The 22,267-nt window shown below is 37.8% G+C and overlaps 2 protein-coding genes across 2 annotated transcripts; one reads left to right on the top strand and one right to left on the bottom strand.

Moving 5' to 3' along the window:
• Window positions 1-2,630: 2,630 nt before the first annotated feature.
• Window positions 2,631-14,622, bottom strand: EMB2765 (P-loop containing nucleoside triphosphate hydrolases superfamily protein). The gene is made up of 14 exons (XM_021975054.2): window positions 13,991-14,622; window positions 13,603-13,692; window positions 12,425-12,487; window positions 10,601-10,687; window positions 10,346-10,498; window positions 10,085-10,242; window positions 9,301-9,535; window positions 9,065-9,175; window positions 6,740-7,798; window positions 6,373-6,633; window positions 5,713-5,898; window positions 4,457-5,611; window positions 3,714-4,052; window positions 2,631-3,363 (listed from the first exon to the last, which is right to left on the bottom strand). Exons 1-14 carry the CDS (start codon window positions 14,411-14,413, stop codon window positions 3,034-3,036), a joined length of 4,650 nt encoding a protein of 1,549 aa, XP_021830746.2. The 5' UTR covers window positions 14,414-14,622; the 3' UTR covers window positions 2,631-3,033.
• A 5,364-nt stretch (window positions 14,623-19,986) lies between these two features.
• On the top strand, window positions 19,987-20,719 carry LOC148296318 (uncharacterized). The gene is made up of 2 exons (XM_088248210.1): window positions 19,987-20,459; window positions 20,543-20,719. Exons 1-2 carry the CDS (start codon window positions 20,023-20,025, stop codon window positions 20,634-20,636), a joined length of 531 nt encoding a protein of 176 aa, XP_088104336.1. The 5' UTR covers window positions 19,987-20,022; the 3' UTR covers window positions 20,637-20,719.
• The last annotated feature ends 1,548 nt before the right edge of the window (window positions 20,720-22,267 follow it).

Genomic DNA, 22,267 nt, shown 5'->3' with positions numbered 1-22,267 from the left:
GCTGTAGCTTATTGACGTTCTTATATGATAGTCTTCAATCTTGTTATTGCACTGCAAGCTCTCTTAAACACTCTTACAACATAATTCAATTGTTGGAAGAGATGGTGACAGGCCAAAGATAAATCTCAGAAGGTATTGCCAGGTAATTCAAGAAAACCTCAGTAAGGCATTGCTAACCAAAACGCTTTTAGTTATTAAGGAGGATGTTTGAAACACATGTGACTACAATCTAATGGACGAAATTGCAATTGCCTTTTCGTTTTGTAGCACCTGCAAGTGAGCTAGTTGTGACAACCCATGATGCTAAAGTTGCAAGAACGATGGGAGCCACTCAATTTCATAAGATATTAGCAGAAGATGATTGTAGGGAAATATTTGTGCAACATGCATTGAACGTTGGGAATTGCATACCGCCAAAGGTTTTTAGTATCAGGAATAGGTCAGAAGATTATATTAATTGCGGGCGTCTCACTATTAGCGCATGAAAAAGCTTAATAAATTGAATGAATGACTGAAACTTCATTAACGTAACCTAACTTTTCAGACAAGTCACTGTGAATTAAGTGATCATCTGGTTCAATATAGGTGTTTTTTTAATGCATGTATATCGTCAAAGAGGAGTTAAACAGTGGCATATCTTGATTGAAATCAATGAATAATACAAAAACTGCGAAATTGTTCTAAATTGAAGGCACTGCCTACAAACATGAGGAATTTAATTAATTTGCGCCATCTCAACCATTCAAATGTGCCTTCATTGGAAGGAATGCCTCCGCAACTAGTGGGCAAAGATGGTGAGTCAAGGGTAACAGAGATAGGTCCCTCACTGCATCTTCAAGGGACATTGTGCCTCTCAAGATTAGAGAATGTAATTGATGCGGAGGATGCGAAGTGACACAGCTGAAAAGGAATCAGAGGTTCTGAACATGTTAAAACCTCATAGAAATCTCAAAGAGCTCATGATCAAGGGTTATGGTGGTTTGCAATTTTCAAAATGGAGATACTTTATTCACTAATGTAGTTCTTGTAAAGTCAGAGAATCGTAGTAACTGTCGATTCTTGCCACCCCTTGGACAACTGCCTTCTCTCAAAATGCTTTATTTAAGAAGAATGTCTGGAGTGGAAAGTGTGGGTCTTGAGTTTTATGGAGAGGGAAGCTTGTCTTTTCTGCTATTGGAGACCCTTGAGTTTGAGGATATGCAACTTTGGAGGGAATGGTATCCTTGTGAAGGAGATCAAGGAATTAGAGTTTTCCCCTACTTGAAAACCCTTTCGATCAATAGATGTCCCAAGCTAGAGGGTAAGTTACCTGAAAACCTTGATTCATTAACAAATCTTATGGTTCATGATTTTGATCAGTTGCCGACTATAAGCATCTTTGTGTATTCAATGTCCATAATTGCAAAGCGGTGGTGTATAAAAGTGAGATTGACTTCGAGTTACTGGAGTCTGTCTGTGTTTCAAAACTTACAGAGTTGAGGCTTCAAACTGAGGGATTCATGACAGGATGATTAAGAAAGGTTAAAGAGTTGCTGGCTGCTAACATGACATCTTCATGGCAATGTGAAGATAGATTACTGCCAACCTGATATCTCTTCGCAGTTTGCTTATTCAAAGTAACTCTCAAATTCTTCAATTGCATCACTTGACATCACTTCAATCACTTCACATATATAAATGCCCAAGTCTAGTTTATATTCCAGAAGCTAGTTTTCCACCTTATGTTGAAGAAATAAAGATTGACCTCTGCAATTCTATGATGTATTTTGCAAGATCTCATTTACCAACAATACTTAGACATGTACGAGTCATCTCTGGCATCCTTATCATCCAGGGGCCAGCTACCCAGATCACTTAAATTCCTTTGCATAAGGGATTGTGAATAGATGAAGGCAATAACTGAAAGTTTTCATGGTAACACTCGTTTTGAGGCTATTATAATCGAGCGCTGTGCAAATCTTAAATCCTAAATCCTTACCTGAGGGCCCATGCCACCTTGCCAATCTTCGATATTTATTAGTTGATTATTGTACGAGTCTTGTTTTCTTCCCGAGAGGAGGGTTGCCAACAAGATCCTCCAACCTGACATTCATCTCTATCGTGGGTTGTGATAAGTTGGAAGCTCTCCCCAGAGGCATGGACAAAGACAACCTCAACTCTCTTCAGACATTGACCAAAGGCATGCATGTTATAATCATAACAGTGTAACTTAATTTGACATGCATGAGTAAAGTACTACCTCAGTTTGACTATAATATTTTCAACCTTGTGGTGTGGAATGTACTTGAGGAGCAATGTACTTGGAAAGCACTTTTCGTAGTCAAGTCCTAATCTCTTTAGAGTGAGTGATGACCAGACTTTGGAGAGTACATATGAGATTTGGTGCGTATTTGGGGTTCTTTTTTTAAAGGAGCAATAAAAGCAGAATATTTGATGATTAACTGTTGGAACAGCTTCTCTTCTGTTGGCAAAATGTTTTGAATTTTTTCTTGCCCTTTTAGAGGTCTCGCCATGTTTTATTTTTCAATTAAAATTTCACAAATTTCACTCAATAGTTCTTATGAATATATTTTGGGGGTACTGGAATGACCAATGTTCAGAATAAATTCCACTTTATCACTTCTAAACTATGAAAAAGATGAAGCCAACTTAAGTTAATCCCCAAATTACATGTTAATTCGTTAGCACGCTAGTTGATAATTAGGATCAACAAAGATACAGAGGTGATGTGTGCTACAAAAGGATTTCACTTACAATCAAACCCTTCAACCAGCCATAAACATGTAAAGTTCCTACGAATTTCTGCAAAAATTTCGCACTGTACATAAAAGCATGCTCTTTGCCAATCTCCACATTATATACTTCTCCATCCCACAAGCAGCACCAACAAACATCACCACACAGCTAATATGAATTGTATTGAGGCTTTGGTTATTGGTTTCCCTTGACCGAAGGGGCTGGATTAACTAAAATATCTAGCAGATTGACCAATTACGCAAAAAGAACATCCGCATGGGATCGCTGCTAAGCATACTACTCATCCATATTTGTTTCTTCAGAACTGCTTTCAGGTGGCACATTTCTGTCACCGCCACCAGATTCCACATCTGTTCCCCCATTTGAGTGGTTCTCGAGTGATGACTCCAGATTTTGACCATTTGCAAGGACATCCATTTTTGTGTCTTCTTCCAAATTGCTTCCATGCTGGGTGTTATCCTCTGGTGCCCCATCGGAAGTTACAGGTATATCTGTATCCATGGGATGCTGCCCGGATATCGACTTTTGCTGAGTTGTTTGCTCCTCAGATGCATCTATGGATGGAGCTACTCGACCTGAGTAAGCCATGTACTGATGAAACTTTACCTGGCAAAGAGAAGAAGAAAGCTTTCAGAAACCAGATAATGAAATTCCAACCAACTAGTAAGATCATGGGGCAAGTCTTTTGCAAGAGAGTAAGTCCTCATCAGCCAACAGGCCAGATTTAGCTTTTTCTCTACTGATTACTAATTCAGAAATATCGATGGCAGTCAAATGTTGAAATATAATATAATCTGAAAGGGGGGGGGGTGGTGATCTAAAGGCACAAGAGAGAGAGATGGCCCCATGTCATCTCACTAATATTCTCCTAGGTAACCTAACTAGGAGACCAACTCACTCAAATTGAGGTTTGAAACTCTTAAAGAAAACAGATTATAATTGCATGGAAGGCATACCTCATAAAGCTGTTGGTAGATACCAATCATCTCATCAACACTGCTGACAAGATGCATAGGACCAGTGTCTTCAACGTGGCGTTCTGTGTTTGGTGAAATCTCATTCAAATTAAGAGCAAGGTGGTCAGGTCTCTGAAGTAGAAGTTGGAATGTGGGCTGAAGTTCGTAGCATTGCTCAAACAAAGAACGGCGGCAGAACACATAGAGACCCAGTCGGGCACGAGACATGGCTACAATCAATCTTCTAACATCACGAAGGTGACCCACAAAGCGAGTACGCACAAGAGAGAGCAATATGAAATCATTTTGCTGACCTTGAAATTTATCAACTGTTGTAACCTGAGAGCATTACAAAATGAAAAACATTTTTCACCAATGAGATCAGAGAGCTCGACAGAAACAGTATTATACTAAATGCAATCACCAAGTGTAAAAAGCGAAAAATGTTAGCAGAGTTCATGGGTCAGGATGCAGGAAATTTATCTCTGGCATAGCTCACCATAGAGGCCTAAATGCATTAACAATACCATGTAAAGAAACCTTCATAGTTCCTGGTGTTTTGTTCTGAGGGGATCAAAGAGAACTAAACTAACCTACAGAGCCAACAACTCGCTGACAGACCTTTGAATTTCACAAATGGACGGTTAGATTCTTATATGTTTGGTGTGGTGTGCCTGTTATTTAATATAATATATTGCCATTCTAGCCCATTTGTGAAGTGAAGGGGTGATCTTATTACTTACCTTGCTGGGAGGGCCTATGAAGTCATAGGGAGCACATCGTCTGTTGATAACATCACGGATTAAAAGCTTCTGGCCATTGTAAGTGGTCAATATGGATATCTTATTTGCAGGGTACCCAAGTAGACGCATATAGATATAGACACTGACAACGTATTCTGCTTCCCCCTCGTTTTGGTAGAACCAAGGTGATGGAGCAGACTCACCTCTGTCATGGTAATCTGGTACATCCACTAATTGATATTCATAGGAGAACCCAGAATTTGCTCTATGGAAAATGGCATCCTCCTTTACATAAGGAAGGTCTCCCAGATCTCTATATCTCCAGTTGTACAGTTTGGCTATACTTGGCCTGGCTCTACCCTGGGCATTAAGTTCAATATAAGGAATGCCCAAACGGACAAACCTTGTAAAGAGAGACTGGTCCATGTGGCTGTACTTTTGGAATGCCATGTTCTTGACAACAGGAGGCAACTGGTGATGATCACCAATCAAGATGCAGCGTTTCAGCCGTGCATAACCATCTTCCTGCCTCTGGAGCAACATTGGAATGAAAGTTTCAATCTCCAAAATTTGAGCACTTTCTTCCATGAGCAAGTTGTCATACTTGAAACCTAACTGAAGGAAATCCTTCCTCTTTAGAGCTGCATGAGTGCACGTCATGGCAACTATCTTTGCTTGCTTGGTCATCAGGTAATTTGCTCGATCAGCAGTGGACTTCAGTAATTCAAATGCCCTGCACTCTTCAAGCTCTTGAAACATAGTCTTAAGATGACGAAAGCAACCCTTAGCTGTGCGCATATCTTTCTCGAAGGACTCACCAGTAAAGACTGGTTTTGGTGTGTTGGAGAAGAACTCCTTGAAGGGAAAACGATCTTTCACAAATGACGGTTTATCTTTATTGTCCACACAAGCAGCAAGGAATTGCTCCCAGCGTGAGTATACATGAAGCAACCAAAAGTACCCAGCAGTTTCACAAGTATAACCTACATCCTCGGGCAACTGGAGAGATCTTGCCAGCCTCTCCACTTCACTTAGCAACTCTAAGCGCCGCACAAGCATGGCATTGACACGACCTTGTCGGCTGAAATCAAGATCAGTTGCTAGCTCTTGTTCTCCTTGACCAAGTCGAAGAAGATAGCGTGCAGGCACATCCCTCTAAAATAGAAAATAGGAAAATATTAAAACTTCATGCCAGCTTGGACGCAAGCTATACGCAGGATTTAACCAACTAAAATATTAGAATTTAAAATTTCAACCTGCATTATCTTCTCAAAAAGGTCATTGAGAGCCTGGTTCGAATGAGTGATTATCAATGTTCTCTGAGATGGACAATTATGATAAAGAACATTCAGAATTTGGACAGCTGTATCTGTCTTTCCCGTACCAGGTGGACCCACAACCATTGTGAGTCCAGGCTGAATACCTGAGATGATTGCTCCAACCTACATAACAAGATTAGAACTTTTAAAAACAGAGACTAAATAACACAAACACGGTTCCTAATTAGAAGTTTGTTACTTTACCAATCCATTATAACTTCACAAAGAACTAAAAGATGTTAAAAAAGTAAAACAATCTACAAATTCCGATTTCGTACTACTATTACCATCATATACTGTGTTACGTGATTTTCAGAGAATAACTAAAGCTGATACAAAGAGGGTATAAAATGTAGAAACTATTAATCTAATATACCTCAATAATCTTGCTTACTAATGTATAAAAAAAAAAAATTAACCTGGCTTAATAATGTAGTTTATTTATTCATCCAAGGTCTTACCTCAATGTTCTTTTTAAGATAAGACAAGTGGATATTGCAACAACAGAAGAAAGATCGTATGTAAGCATGAAAGTTAAGAATCACGCATAAGCAACAAAATGGCATCACACAAACAGTTAAAAAGAAGGAATAGCACCTGAGTGGGTGTGAATCTAACTGAGTTCTTCTTTGGCTGATCTTGGGGATAAGGACCTGGGTCAGGAGGAGTGTATGCCTCAACAACAATTTTTTCTTTCTCAATATCAGAATTCTTCACAGGGACATCACTGATAGAATCAGTAGATTTCTTGTTCCCTGGAAGAGCATTAGTGCTGCTTTTGATCGTCTTGGGAAGCCTTATTCGAAAAGGGGGGCTTGGATTCAAGTTTTCTGTACCGTCTGGACTAATAAAACAAACCTGAAAAGTGAACATGCAAACCAGAAAGTCTTTAGTAAAATCACTCTCCAGGATACTAACAGACAGACCGACAAAAGTTCAACAAAAAGGAAATATATCAGCAAACCTGATCATCTGGAAAACACTCCTTCAAATGCTCTGCATCAAGGAAAGTATCTTTGAAATCAACAGTGCCCAAAAGACCTGGCATATTAGTCCATTGTGCAGCAGAAGGATTACCATATCCCAGAAAAATGTTGTGCAACCAGTCAGGAACAATACAATATTCATTCATAAGATCTCTAATGGATTCTAAAATTGCTTTAAAATTATTCTCCTTGGGCTTTCTCCTCATCAATATGTTGAATGTCCCATAAACATCTTCTGAGCCTTTTGCAGCAATGTTGCTGACATCCATGTGGTATTGTGCTGTATCTAAAGCAACAGTCACAGTTCTCAGTTCTCCCTTTGGAGGCTTCCACTCATCCCGTTTAATTCTTCCAGTAAAATCATTCATTAGAGTTCCCTCCTCATCACGAATCTCAATGATTTCACAACCCCGTACATATTGAAGACCAAGCCTCTGAGGCACACTAGCTTTTCCATCCTCCTCTGCACTTAGAGGCTCAAAGGAAGGGCGGATAGAAAGTAAAAATAGAACATCATGCTCTTTAAGAGCATTCCATTCTGATCTTATCTGTGCTTTATAACTGGAAACGCTAAAAGTAACTTCTGCTGTTACAGCAGCTGGCTTGACTTCACCAATATTTGGCTGTTTTACCTCACTGATCCTAAACTGTTTGATCGGCACAGCCATCCTTGACCAACCACGAAAAGCAGTTTCTCCTTCATTATTAATGTAGGAAAGAAGATGCGGCACCGCCTCCTGAATATCCTCACGAATCTCATATGTTGATTCGAGACGAAAGAGATTAAAATTTCTGAGGAGATAATCATGTAATGTTAAGAATTGTAAATTAAGTTTCGGAAGGGCCAGACAACCTTCTCCAGAGTAATTAATGCTTGGCACAAGGCTTTCATCCCACATAATCAGCTCATTTGGGTAAAGTGGAAGAGCATTTATTTTTTCCTTTTGAGACTGCTGCTTCTCAAAAAAGGAAACCATGACTTCAATAAGGAAATCAACTCTCTGTGACCAAGGATCATCCTTTGAAACTACTTTCAGCTGCATAATGCACAAATATCAGCAAAACAAAAATTCGCAATATTACATAATGATGAGATTTATAACTATAAATTTAGCACAGAGTCATAACTATAAATTTAGCACACATACCCAGAGAGAGAGAGAGACAGAGAGAGACAGAGAGAGAGAAGGAGAGAAGGAGAGAGAAGCATGGAGAAAACTAAATTGGAAAGCTGACATTCCTAAGACGCAAGTAATAGATAACTCAGAGACCAATGAAATAAAAATTGCAACAGATTCGTCCTGAAACAGACAAAAATATGGATAGACAAGATTCACTTGAATACTCAACAAACTCGAGCAAAATGATTACTTCATCTCTAACTTTCTAAATATTAAAGCTCAAAAATCAAATGCAACTATCCTATAAAAGAGAGAGAGAGAGATAAATACAATTACAGCTCTTATGCTAGATTCATTATATCAAGTCAGCTCGACTAAGCCTTTATTCAGTAAAGTAGAAGTTGTCAACATGAGTGATCTTTCTCCCTCTTCTAACAGAATTACTTTTGACCCTTAAACCAATTCCTTTCTCCACTAAACAGTATAAAAAATAAAGCCTACAAAAGAGGAGCAGAGTTGGCCTCTAGAAGTCCATATGGCTAGCCCTCTAGTTCAGCAGCCTAGACATAATGGTCCAAAGTCAAAAGTCTGACCATCCCCAACTAAACATTTATTAAATACTAAGTTTTAAAATAAAGATAAAATAGTTCATGCTGCCCTACCTACTCATCTCACTAAACCCAATGCCGTCAACACTATACATGCCTCTCCCTCTCCTTGTTTCTATCTCTACCTCTCCTTCTCCCTGGAGTCACCATTCGGCATATCACTTTCACCCTCACGTTTTCTCTTCTCTAACTTCTGATCTGTTGCCCATGGTTTCATCAACTTAGTTTAAGTTTTATTCACTTGAAAATCATTAAGAAAAAAGGAAAAAACCGAAAGAGAGAATAACCAAAAGAGCCAGGATGGGTCTTAGCTGTGGCCATTAGGACCAGGCTATGGCTTGGCTGGAATGCAGCACCCCTCTTTTTGTTAACTAGTAATTAACTTGCGACAATACACTGTTAGATTAAGTGAAAGCATTGTGTACATTACCTTTTCACTAACAATTTCCACACAAAAACACTATGAAAAATAAATTAAAGCCCCATGCTCATTAGCAGAGTAAATATCAGCTCTGGGTAACAAAATAGCAGTTTTCAAACTACGCCACCTTCACTAACATGCCTACCAACATACCTTTGAACAAACCAAATCCTTCAATTCTTCAGGAGGAAGTACAGACAATTTCTTTGAGAGATCATTGCGCTTGTCAATTGAACCAATGTTAGCCAATGCAAGCTCTCGCAACTATAAGCACAACAGGGAGAGAAAAAAATCAGAACACTAGCATCAATCTATGGAGAAAAACACGGAATAAGAAAGCAGAAACTCCTTTTAAATCAGTCTCTGTATATGACTGCTTATATACAGACCTTAGGAACCTTTTTAAAGGCAAGTAGCTGGAAAGATTGGACACGATCGTAATGAGATTGAAGCACCTCATCATCTGTCAGTTGTGTCCCATCATGATCATTAATCTCAAACCCTTCATAAAACTGGAGCAAATCGACCAATTGTGCAAAGAGTTTCCCCTTCTCGTGTCTATACAGAGCACTCAAGTGGCATTTGGCAACAACAGCAACATCAGCAACAAGAGGCCTCAAGTACCTGCAATCAAAAGAAGATAAAATTGATGTAATAACAAGAGAATAAAACAAAATATAGCAAAATATAGCCTTCAAATTGAAAGCTCGAACTCTCATAACAAAAGCACATGCCAACAGGTTAAAACCTCAGTATAAAAGTTTTACAAATAAAAAGATCCAAATTGTGACCCATTTTCTGTAAACAATATATCTTTGCGGAAATGAATCTATCCTCTGTGTTATTGACAAAATTTAAAACGAATGGAGAAAATAAGAGAGTGGGCATATGATGACATTCAGAAAAACATGAAATTCACAAACCGTCCTAATAGTACCAAACGTATTTCCACAAACAATTACACTGAATTAGCAAAACAAAAAACTTGCAGAGTATATGACTATATCAAAGGAAAAACTGTAGTACATATAACATTCTTCTACTATTATACCTATGCTAGCATAAATTAACCCAATTATCGAGGAGAATGGTAAAAAAGAACACCTATCTGTTCAAAATTTTATGTATAAAATAGAAAGGTCAATAAGAAATGAACATAAATGCAAAATGTACCTCCTTGTTGGTAGTTGGCTCAAGAGGTCAATAAGAAATTCCATAAACCTCTCACAATACAAAACACAAGCATCATCAACATGCTCCAGTCTATTAGCATCAAGTTGATCGTCTTCATTGATACTACGATCTGGGGGTACAACCTTGGAATCAAGTATCTAGAACAGGCACAAAAATAAAAATAATAGTTCCATAAATTCCTTAATATTGACAAGCACAGACCACAAGCATTGCTCAGAATTTAGAAGTGTGAAATTTTACCTCCAGGAACTCTTCAATTAGGTTTCTCAAGAACTGAACTTCAAGTGTAGTTGAGGGGTCAAAAGGCTCTCCTCGTTTTGCAGCCTCCTTGGCTTCCTTTCTTATCATCTTTTTCCATTTCTTGATCAAACCTGGATTAAAACAAAGCTCCATCTGCAAATGAAAGAGGCAAATCAAGCACCATAAAATCCAGATCATATATATGTTCTGATGACAACGAAAATAGATTTTTAAAACAGAAAACATATATGTTACCTGAAAACGACCATATGACAAACTGTGCCACGATTCCAAACTTGCTAATGTAAGGACAGTGTCACTGACAATTTCATCTTCCAAACTCTGTCACAAAATTCAGTATGTGTATGATATTAAGTACTTTACCACAATAGCCAAATCATTTATGTACTTCACCACAATATTCAGATCCGCTAAAAGAAATAAGTGCATCAAGACTAATTGTTATGTTTATAATTACTTTAAGCCATTAATCTCAGTACACAGATTGATATAGAAAATTGATGCTGTGCCAAGGTAGGTGAAAAACCTATGCAGGCTAAACCTCTACGAAGGCCAGAATCATATATTATTAGCAGTAGATGACGTGCACATAGTTGATGGCTATTAGACCATTTGACCAGATGAATGTTTTCTGGACTTAAGAAACAAAGGCTGTCCAGATTAAACAAAGCAGAGAAAGGTCAAAGACACTGATGCTTTTGAAGGTAAAAACTAATAAAACACGTTATACACTAAAAATCCTAAAAGAGAGTTTAACCAGCAGAAGAAAATAATGAAAGAAAATTTGGCTGTAAATGCAAAATCCTGAGACACATCTAGCAAAAGCATCAAGCATCTCACTGCAATTTTTGAAAGTAATTAGGTATTGAGAAAAAATATCACGTGCACGCTGTTGCGTTGCAGATGCACAACAGCGTACAGGTTTGCAGGATCACGAAGTCTCCACATCTAACGCTCCTGCATGTTGTCAATCATCCACAACAACGCACAGGTGATGATTGCTTAAGTATCAAAAACTGAAATATCATAAATCACTCTCTGGAAGTACATTTCAATGGAAACGTTCAAAAATAACGAATCAAAAGTTTGCTAAGACTTTACAGATGTTTAATGAGTTTAAGGATACTGCCGTGCAATAAGAACCAACAATTTAAATATAACCACATGAAGTATTCACTCACTTTAATGAAATTCAAAAGTCAAACAAATTAAGAGTCTGGTTTAAGTAATAAAGTACATATAGGTTCTGGACAAAATAATAAGAGTTTAATGGTGAAGCGTATTATAAACAATCATTTAGTAACATCAACAGAAACAACAATGTATTGTTTATAGGGAGCAAGGACAAAAATATCAGCTGATATATCGCTATTTTCAGGTGTCGACATCGATACGGGGGGTAAGCCTATTTCTCCCCTCTATCAGTGATATATCTCCAATACTTGCAATATCTTCGATATTTTCCGATATTTCCCCAATACCAGCCAAATAACCCAGAAAATTTTCTTTAGTTTTGAAGGTAACCGAAGGAAGAAGATGCAAATTCAAACCCAATAATCTAACCCAGCCACTGAATCAACCTAAATACTCCTACTGCTTTTTTTGGGACACCAGTTATTCACCTCTGAGTAGGCAAGGTGAAATTCTTCTTCTTTTTTCGGGTTCATCTTCTGTCTCATATTCTCTCTTTGTCATTAAGTCTCATGCCTTCTAATGGGTTGAGTTATGTCTTTGTTTTGTTGGGTTGTCAGTTGTCAATGGGTCATTTATCAATTTATTTATAGCCTTTTGTTCTGTTGATGGGTTGTACTTAACATCCATGAAAGTTTTACTCCAAACTTCTGTGTTTTAAGGCCAATATCTGTCTTTTTTGTCAATTTTTTGTGATACCTAAAACAATATTGATATATCCCCCGAAATATCCGTAAATTGGAGGCCCGATATTATCCGCACGGCCAATATTTTCACCCTTGATAGGGAGTAGCAGTCCAACACGTATTTCTAGCTCAGGATATATCGGATAAAAGTATAAAACCAAACATTAGGATGCTACCATACCTGAAAGGCATTAATCATGAAAACTAGATAATTTGTCTTCTCTGCTATACTTAATTCTCTTCCCTGCAAACATAACAACATCAATATAAGTCTGAAATGTAAAACGCTTGAAGAATTCATTAAAAATCAAACTTATCTCCTTGATATCCCCCGCCCCCAACCAACTTTTTTAAACCATATTTGAAATGTCAAACATTAGCATCTATCAGTTTCTGAGTACTCAATGACCATGAGACCATTTAACCAGATGGTTCATCATATGCAAATTTAAGACTGATTATGCACCAGACTGTACACATACAGAATACTCCTGATTTTACCAAAGGACTACATGTAACAACCTAACAAGGCAAGATTGCTACTCATGAACATCATATGCAAATTTAACAGACTATGCACCAGGGTGTAAACATACAGAATACTCCTGATTTTACCAAAGGACATCAACCAACATGTAACAACCTAACAAGGCAAGATTGCTACACATGAACATGATAAATGTATGGAGAGAAGCACCATATAATGAAAAATTAGAATATTAATTGAGAATAAATCAAGAAATTTTGTAAATGTCTTCATTCAAGGATTAAAAAGTCATAAGAATAACAAAATAAGAAAAAAAACAAGAAAAATAGATAGGAGAATGGAATATTGGACACTATCATGAGAAGATATCAGTACAAACCAAACCACAAGCACTATTGAGTAAAAAGGTGGATTATTTGTGGGAAAGGATTCACTTTTGGGCTTCTCTTTAGGCATCAGTGTTTAGTGAGAGCTTCGTTTTCTGTTATGTTTTCAAAATTGGCATGCTGTTGTTTCTTAATGCATCTTGGATGTATTTTGTAGGTAGATGATAGTTTATTTTGTTTTCCTTTAGAGAATAAATTGTCCTCGGTATTGTACCATTGCTTTTTATTAATAAAGCCAGGTTTCCTATTTTTAAAAATTGTTATACAAATTTTTTCATAACTCATGGAGAAGTAATCACATAAACCATTTCAACTATATAAAAAATACCAATACTGTACTGGACAAAATCACGTAAGCTTCATAGCAACATATAAACTTCAGTATTACTGAGTTTCTTTAAAATAAAATAAGCATTAACAGAAAATGCCTTAAACCATTTTTCATAAATGAAGAAATAAGGGATTTCCAATAAAATGGGGACATACCGATTTAAGCCGAAGAACCCTCTCAAGGAATCCCTTAAACACATCTTTCCGGTCATAAAAGCATACCCAAGCTGCCACATTCTCTCGAAACTGAAAGTCCAAAAATCAAGAGACACAAGTTTAATCATAATTGGTAATTGATTGCGTTTAATTCCAAAACCTACCTCCTCTCTTACACTGCTTGGAAACCTTAAAAACTGAATACGTGAACCTTAAACTCTAAGAAACACATTATTCGAGACTATCTACCAGAGAAAATGAAATAATTGTTCCACTATCTAACCCAAAAAAATACCTACTTGGATTAGTTTTCTTGCCCAACAGTTTCTTAGCAACCAAGCATACCCTAATTCCACAAACATCAAAACTACAATTCCAAAACTCATACCTTCTCATTGACCATGAGAATCATCGACATAACGTGCTCGAACGTGGCAGTTTCCGGGTCAAAATTGGGCCACAGATAGTTCTCCAAGTACTGACTGACCTCCAAAATCATCACCCTCTGTAACGGTACGGTCTTTCTCTGACCCTCTTTAACTGACAACTCCGTTTGATAGATCTCCTTCACCAGCTCTGGTTCGAAGGGTTGCTTGGGCTGTGAGGTGTCGCCGGTTTTGGACCAATTAGCAGCGGCAATCATCGTAAGGCGGTCCCGCTGAATCTCCGACAACGTTATAGAGCTCGGGAGCGCCGAACCGGGCTTGGCCTCAACCGGCTTGTCGCCGGGCTGGTGGGGTTGCTCGACCGGGTACTCGGCGACATAGTGGCGCTTGAAATCGTATGCCCCTGTTCCGTACACCTTCGTCATGGCGAATGTGCTCACTGATTGAGGACCCCAAATTAGGTTTTGGGATAGGAGGACTGAAGAGGAGGTGTGGTTTGAGGGGAAGTTAGGGTTTGGTGGAGTATAACTGGGAGACTTGCAAAATTTGGGGTTTTTGAATTTTGGCTCTGATAAAGATCACGTCAGTAGTAGTACCGCTTGCTTCCCTTCCTCACCAAAACCCTCCACTATATATATATTCAACTCAGATTCAAAGGTTCGACCCAAAAAAAAAACAAAAAAAAATGGCGCCTTTTGATAGTCCTTTCTTTTTCTTTTTTTTAAATTATAGAGTATAAAGGAAAATGAGAGTGAGAAGAGGAGTGAGGATGAGATTGGGAGAGAGAATGACAATGAGAGGAGAGGATGAGAGGGAAGAGTAACAAAAGTGAAAACAATTTCAAATAGATTTCAGTTTTTAGTTTTTATTTTCACTTTTGTTACTCATTCCTCTCTCCTCCCCTCTCATCTTTCATCTCAATCTCATTCTTACTCTTTTTCCTCTATAATCTAGCACAAAAAATGAAAACTAAAAACTAAATTGAAATGGTTATCGAACGGCCCTCAAATTCAAAGGGTTTTAAAGAAGTTTATAAAGTCTTCTACATTTCATATTTTTCTTTTCTTCACAAACGATGAATACTTTTACAAGGACCAATACACCCATCACATAACGCTACATCACCATAATGAGACTAGCCACAACTAAATATCGAACTCATCACAAATATATATATATATATATATATCGTCTCCATCATTCATAAATTTTAATTGACTTAATAGATTTTGATTGAATTCTATATGACTTTTGTCAATGGGGATAGCTTAGTTGTTTGACCTTTTACATCTCTATCCATGTGAACATAGGTTCGAAGGTGCCCAATGAATATTTGTGTAAACTCCACTCCCTCAATCACTTGTGCTAAAAAAACAAATCTATATAAATTTTAATGAAATTTGTTAGACTTCTTTTATTATAGAGTTCGATGGATGCTATTGAGGCCCAAAAATCCAAGGGCTAAGCCCAAGCTTATTCTTGGCCCGGTACAAATAAATAGTCGCAAAAGAAACCCGATCGGGGCATAAAGAGGAAGTGTAGGAGGCACCTACCTAAGCCGCTAGTCATATGTCATGCCAAGCAAGCACGCAACGGCTTTATAATTCACACTCATCAACTTATCTGATGCTATTTGATTCGATCGCGGCTTATTATAGCACAGTAAAACTCAAGCGCAAGCATGATAAATGAACATGCATGCCGACAAACCATGCTACAAGCTCAAGTGGGCCCAAGCCACGTAATTACTCGGGGCTTGCTGAGAAGGTTGTGGTATGGATGGATATGAGCACTCACAAGGCCCATTGAGGGTTCAAGGGATGGAAAGTTTTGGGGCTGCTTGGGAGCCCTAAAACTCGCCCGTCTCTTGGGCCCAAACACATGGGTTAGCATGACAGAGGGAGAAAATTAATTCAATGCCATAAGAGAATATCTAGTTTGTTGCAATACTTAGACAAGCCTACATCAGTAAAAAGCCCAAAATGAAAACAAAGGGGTTGTTTCCAGCAGCTTGACGAAAACCCATTGAATGTTGGAAATAACATGCCAATAACCCAATACTATGCGCAAAGCCCAGCCCAGCGCTTTATGAGAAGTCCAGCATCGAGCTCCACCCTTATCAGAACTCCAAGGTGGTTAACGAGGGACCATAGCAAGGACCAAAGGAAATCCATGTACGTAGAAGGAATACCCACTGGATAAAGGACTTCATCCATTCTCTCCTTTCCTCTGCGAGCTCCAGTTTGAAAACCAAGGGAAAAAGCAAGTGGCGCCTCGCCCCCATGGGGAGAACTAGCTGTACAGAAAACCTTGGAACTCAAAGGGGTCTGCACTCCGGTGGAAGAGATTTCACCAAAAGGAGTGAATGGAGAGAAGTGAAGGAAAGGTGGGAATGGAAGATTGATAGAATTAGAGCCCTAAGCACCTATAAAAGAAAGCTCCCTCTACCCAGCAAACACACACCATTCCAGAGCAAGACCAAGCTTTGTCAAGCAAATTGGAATTTACCCCATCTTTTATTTCCATCGTTTCTCTCTTTTTCTGAGATAGAAACTCTCCTAATTTTCCTTTCTTCCACTCTAAACCTTCTTTTCGGAAAGAAATTCATGCTTTGATCTCTCTCTCTCAAATTGATAAACTTGTGAAGGCTTAGCTCCCATGCCACAAAATTCTCAAGCTAAGTCATTAATAAGTTTGATACGTTCTTTTGGTTGTTGGTGAAGAGAACCCAAACGTATTTTTTCTAAGGCTTCAACAAGTCTTTTAAAAATTCTTTTGGGAGTCTGGTTCTTGAACTCAGGCATCATGAGGTTTTGTTTGTTTTCTTCTTACAGTAGCCCAAGCCCATTCGTTAGGCTGCTAGAACAAAAAGACCCATATAGATGCTTAGACCATCTCCAACCCATGAGGGGCTAAACCCAAATTTTCCCCCTCCAAAAAGTGACTATTTGGGTTTTGCCCGGACTCAAATCGTTTTTTCTCCCAACCCTCCAGAATCAAATTTTAAGTCCGCAACTTTATTAAATTGTTTAAGAATGGTTTAAGTCTATTTTTTTTTTATGGATAACTTTTCTTCATTTAATCTTTTTAAATAACTTCATAATTTAATTTTTTGAACAATTTAACCTAAAAAAATTGAAATTCTAAAAAGATAATTTTTTTGTAGATTATTTGAGAAATGAGTGGGTATTTATAGAGTTTGGGGTTAGATCTAATTTAGATTAAGTTAAAATATTATTTTGATCTTTGGATTTAAATTTCAACTGTTGGTTCTTTTTTTTTACCGTTAAAATAGCTTAGATTTAATATATATCGTTGATTTAAGTTAAGAATTTTTTTATTTTATTTTAAAGGGAATAGTTGAATTGCAATGGCCCTTTTATGCTTGGAATAAGCCAAAATCGTGAGCCCATCCTCTTTTAAAGTTACTTTAGAATTTTTTTTTTTTATAAAAAAAGTAGCCATTTGAATTGCAACGGCTACACAACCAGGCGCAGACACGTGGCATTGGTAGCAGACAAACCCATCATGGGTTGTGCCACCTCAGCATGGGGAGCTTCTATAGTGAGGGGAAAGTTATAAGGGGTTTTTTTGAGGGGTATGTTAGAGCCGTTGGATTTCATCCAACGGTGAGTTTTTAAAAGAGGGTGCATGTAGAACCGGGTTGAAATCTGACCCGTTGGAAACCCAACTTCAGTTGAAGATATTTCCCTCTCTGAAAAATTCAAGAACACAATCCTCTGTTTTTGAATGTAACGAAAACCCAGAATTAGAAAGATCCAAAGCTCCCAAACCCTATAGTCGCTCCATTGTCATCAGCTCCTTGGGAGGCCTGCGATCTATGGCATCCTCGGTATGACGATTAATGGCTCTTATCTAGCTATTGCCCTGTTTTGATTCTATGGCTGAAGTGAAAACCCCTTCTCTTTTTCGTTCAGCACACGAGATTCCAGATGAAAGCAAAGTAGCATATCTGGTTCTGTAGCTAGACGCCGCAGCAGCATTTGTTCCTCGATTGTGGTAGAGATGGAGTCTCCACTACCAAAGAGTCTTCTCTAATGTCCACCACATTCTCTTAAGCTGATTGACTTCGGAGCTCCCGCTTGAGTTTGAGAGGTAAGTTTATTGTTGCTGGATTGATTTTATTGGGTTTGGTTTGTTTTTTGTGAGGGTGAGAAATTCGTCATTTGTGGCATCAATAATGCATCATTTCTGTGGTCAATAATGTGTTATTCTACCGTCAATAATGCGTCAGTTTGCTGTCAATAATGCGTCATTTCCTTATGAATATTCAATATATTTAGTTGATTGTTTTTGGTGGGGGTGGGAAATTATAAAATGTAGGTAAAAGATCCTAAACTTAGGCTTAATGGCATTATGAGTAAGCATTTGGAGAGGATATTGGGAGAAGTTCTGTAATTGCTGGTTTGAATTACATTTGTGTTCTTAGTTGAACATGTTGGTTCTAATGTTATTTTTTCCAGATTATTGCACAAGAGATGACGTAACTATTATTAAATTTTGTGTAATAATGGCTCTTACAAACAAGCTAGGCTATGCGTCTTTTTTGTGTCAATTTGGGCAATGTTTGTGTAAGTGGAATGCATTGATATGTTGTAATGTAGTAATGATTGATTAATGAATTAATATTTGCTATGCAGTGATATAGAAGTAGTTCAAAAATATATGTGAGTAAAATGTCTGGGGGCTCAGAGAGTGATGACTGTGTAACAGCTAATGGGATGGTTTACATTCCTGAAGTAAGAAATGAGGAAACACCAGCGGTTGGGATGAAGTTCGACTCGCTTGACCTCGCTTATAATTTCTATAACAGATATGCATTCTTGGCTGGCTTTGGTATTCGACTTCATTCTAGCTTTCGGGGGACAAATAAGAAAGAGATTCTGAGGAAAGAATTTGTTTGTTGCAAACAAGGTGCATACAGGAAAGATGAAACTCGGGAGAGAAAAAGACAGCGGGAATAAGTAGATGCAATTGCAAAGCTAAGATTGTGGTTGTGAAGACAAATGGGAGCAAGAAGTATGCCATCTCTCTTTTTGCAGAGGGACACAATCATAAGATGACAGCCTCAGAAAGAGTGCATTTATTGAGATCACACCGTCGTATTTCGGATTCTACAAAAGTACTTACAAAACAGTTGGGTTCGGTTAATATCCCCATTCATCAGAAGGTAAGTATTTTCGAGGTGCAATTCGGAGGAATGGATAAAATCGGTTTTATCAAAAAGGATATTTACAATCTTGAATGTAGTGTGAATGGGAAGCTGAGGAACCACGATGTTGAACTAGTGACCGAGTATTTTATGGCTGAACAGAAAAAAAATGAGGCTTTTTATTTCAAGATTGAGGGAGATGGCGAAGACAGGTTTAGTCGATGTTTTTGGGCAGATGCAACTTCTAGACGGGCGTACCGGTTGTATGGAGATGTTGTTGTATTCGATACCACATTCAACACGAATCGATACGACTTGACATTTGCACCAATATTGGGAGTTAATAACCATGGTCAGACAATTGTCTTAGCATGCACATTTTTGAGCAAGGAAACGACTGAGTCGTTTATTTGGATGTTTGAGGAGTTTAAGAAAGCCATGCAAGGTGGCGAACCTAAAACGATCATTACAGATCAAGATGCGGCCATCACCAGAGCGATTTCAATAGCCTTCCCGACTACATTTCATCGGCTTTGCATATGGCACATCACATCAAAGTTCCATGTTAAGTTACCACATTCTGCTTATAAGGAGTATTGGCGTGAATTTCAGAAAGCCATATGGGATACTGACAATAAGGATGAGTTTGATGCAAAGTGGAATATTGTGGTTACAAAGGCTGGTTTGACTGACCATCAATGGCTAAGTTCAATGTTTGATTTAAGGGAATCTTGGGTTCCAGCCTACGCACGAGACTTTTTTGCCGCTGGCCACGCATCGTGTAGCTGCAAAAAATTTGAATTTGTTGGGATTATTTGCAAGCACATCCTAGCATTGTTCAGAAGGGACCAGATTGAATATATGCCCGATAAATATATTTTGAAAAGGTGGAAGAAAACTGCGAAAGCTGGATTGGTGTCAGATGCAAATGGCAACGAAATTAAAGACTCTGCAGATCCTGGTCTTTTAATAAAGCGGAGTACAATGTCCCGACTTGCTTCATATGTGGTTGAGGATGCATTAATGTGTGAAGAAGGATGTGAGCTAGTGTCAGAGACTCTAAAAAGTTTACGGGTGAAGTTGAAGTTGTTGAAGGATGGACCAAGTAATAACGAAGTTGGAGGGTCCAGCTCTCAAACACAATATATGAAAGACCCTAAGAGAGTAAGGTGCAAAGGAAGGTGGAAACAAGTAACGGGAGCAAAGGAAAAGCCAATGAAGCGAGGGATTCAACACTGTCGGGAGTGTGGAGACATTGGTCATGATAGAAGACAATGCCCAAGAAATTTGAACACACCGTAAGATGTTAAAACTATTTATAATAACACCTAAAATTTGAATAGTTAAATTTTTTATGTGCTTGTGTTTGGTGTTTATGCAGGACATCACCGTCAAACAATGAGGAATCAACTCCAATAGATCTCAGTGACCCATTATTCGACGAATTTTACAGGATGCACGGACCTACCGAATGATTTATGTTTGTATTATACAAAGGCCGGTTGTTATGAAGGCTAATGATCAGGTTAAGTTTTCTATATGCAGTTTTATTTTATTTGTTTGTTCATGTCCACTGATAAGCTCTTACTTTGTCCACTGCTAATTGAAATGGAAATTTGGTTGGTTTACTTCTTGCATGAAATTTGGACACATGTTAATTTTACATGTCTTCTCCCTATTTGGAAATTTTCATAGACATTTGATAAAGTATCAAATTTTGAGTTTTGTGAAGAAGCAATGACTTTTACCATGTACAATGGGTAGTTTATGCTGAATTATGAACGAGTGACACAGATTCATTGATTATATCACAGGCTAATGTAGCATTTCCAGCATGGAGCTGTTGTTTCCATCAGCAGTAATGATTTCCAGCACGAATCATTTCCAGCAACACTAATCATTTACAGCAGCAACCAATTTTTCCTAATGTTATGTTATAGTGCTTGACTGGTTATTAAGATCTGACCTTGACTATAAAGCAATATTGGTGCACGATTTTGTAAACATTCGTACCTGAAGGATACTTGAAATTTGCACTATGTTGGAACACAATGATTAGAAATCAGCGTGTAAAATACAAACTACAATACAACATCTTCTATGCATGATAAGTACATTGCAGCTAATCACATTTCGAATGCTTGGAGAATATTAAAGTGTACACCAACATTTCAACTACTCGTAATTTCGCACACACAAGAAAATTACATTGCAAAGCATTTTATGTGCTCCCTCTTAGCAATATCACGATCACCCCAACCAACTAAACAATGGTAGCCATATTCACTCGATCGTATGGGTCAGCTTTTTCCGAGCAGCTTGCACGTGCTTATGGTCGCTCGTGTCCCCGCTATATGAGACGAAATAAATATTCAGCAATATTTGTAATATTTTGTTATATAAATAACCCATAAATCATTCACCAAAGAATGTATAGCACATTGGCATGTAAAGTGAATAAGGAGAGTGTTACTTATGACTGACGTGTCAATTTTTTGAGAAAAAGTACACCATCTGTTTAATGTGAAGGGACATGATAATGGGACTTTACTGATTCCCAACGCGTGGTGATATTGACAACTTATTGAATAATATTTCAGTTTTTGCAAAATACAATGTTAGACACAAGGAATTGCAATACATAGTCCCAATAATTATATATGAAGCAAATGAAAGTAATACTTGTGTTATTATAAATTAGATAATGAACATTAAGGAAATATACTTCTAATTTGTCCCAGTTATATGTTGTTGTTTGTACTGTTTCATGTCACACTTTTTCTATCTTTCTTTATATTATATGTTTAGGGAATCCCTCAAAGCAACATATACTGTGAAAAATAAAATATTGTGTGAAGTTCTAATCACTCATATAGACTAGGACAAATATTAAGTACTATTTCAAAATTGCTTGACTGGTGTCAGGCCATCGAACGATGTGATTTGACATGATAGAGATATTTACTACGAACCCAAGACGGAGCCATATTGACAACTTATTGAATAGCGTTGACGTGTTCAAAGATCTAGATGCACGCACCCATGATGGCTTCAGAGCATTGTCCAATTATTATATATGTGGATTATTATAACAAAACAGATACGT

Source organism: Prunus avium, chromosome 2 (genome assembly GCF_965620075.1).
Source record: "Prunus avium chromosome 2, drPruAviu1.hap1.1, whole genome shotgun sequence".
Lineage (NCBI taxonomy): Eukaryota > Viridiplantae > Streptophyta > Magnoliopsida > Rosales > Rosaceae > Prunus > Prunus avium.
Note: the sequence above shows the minus strand (reverse complement) of the source record. Positions and strands in the feature narration are given on the sequence as shown.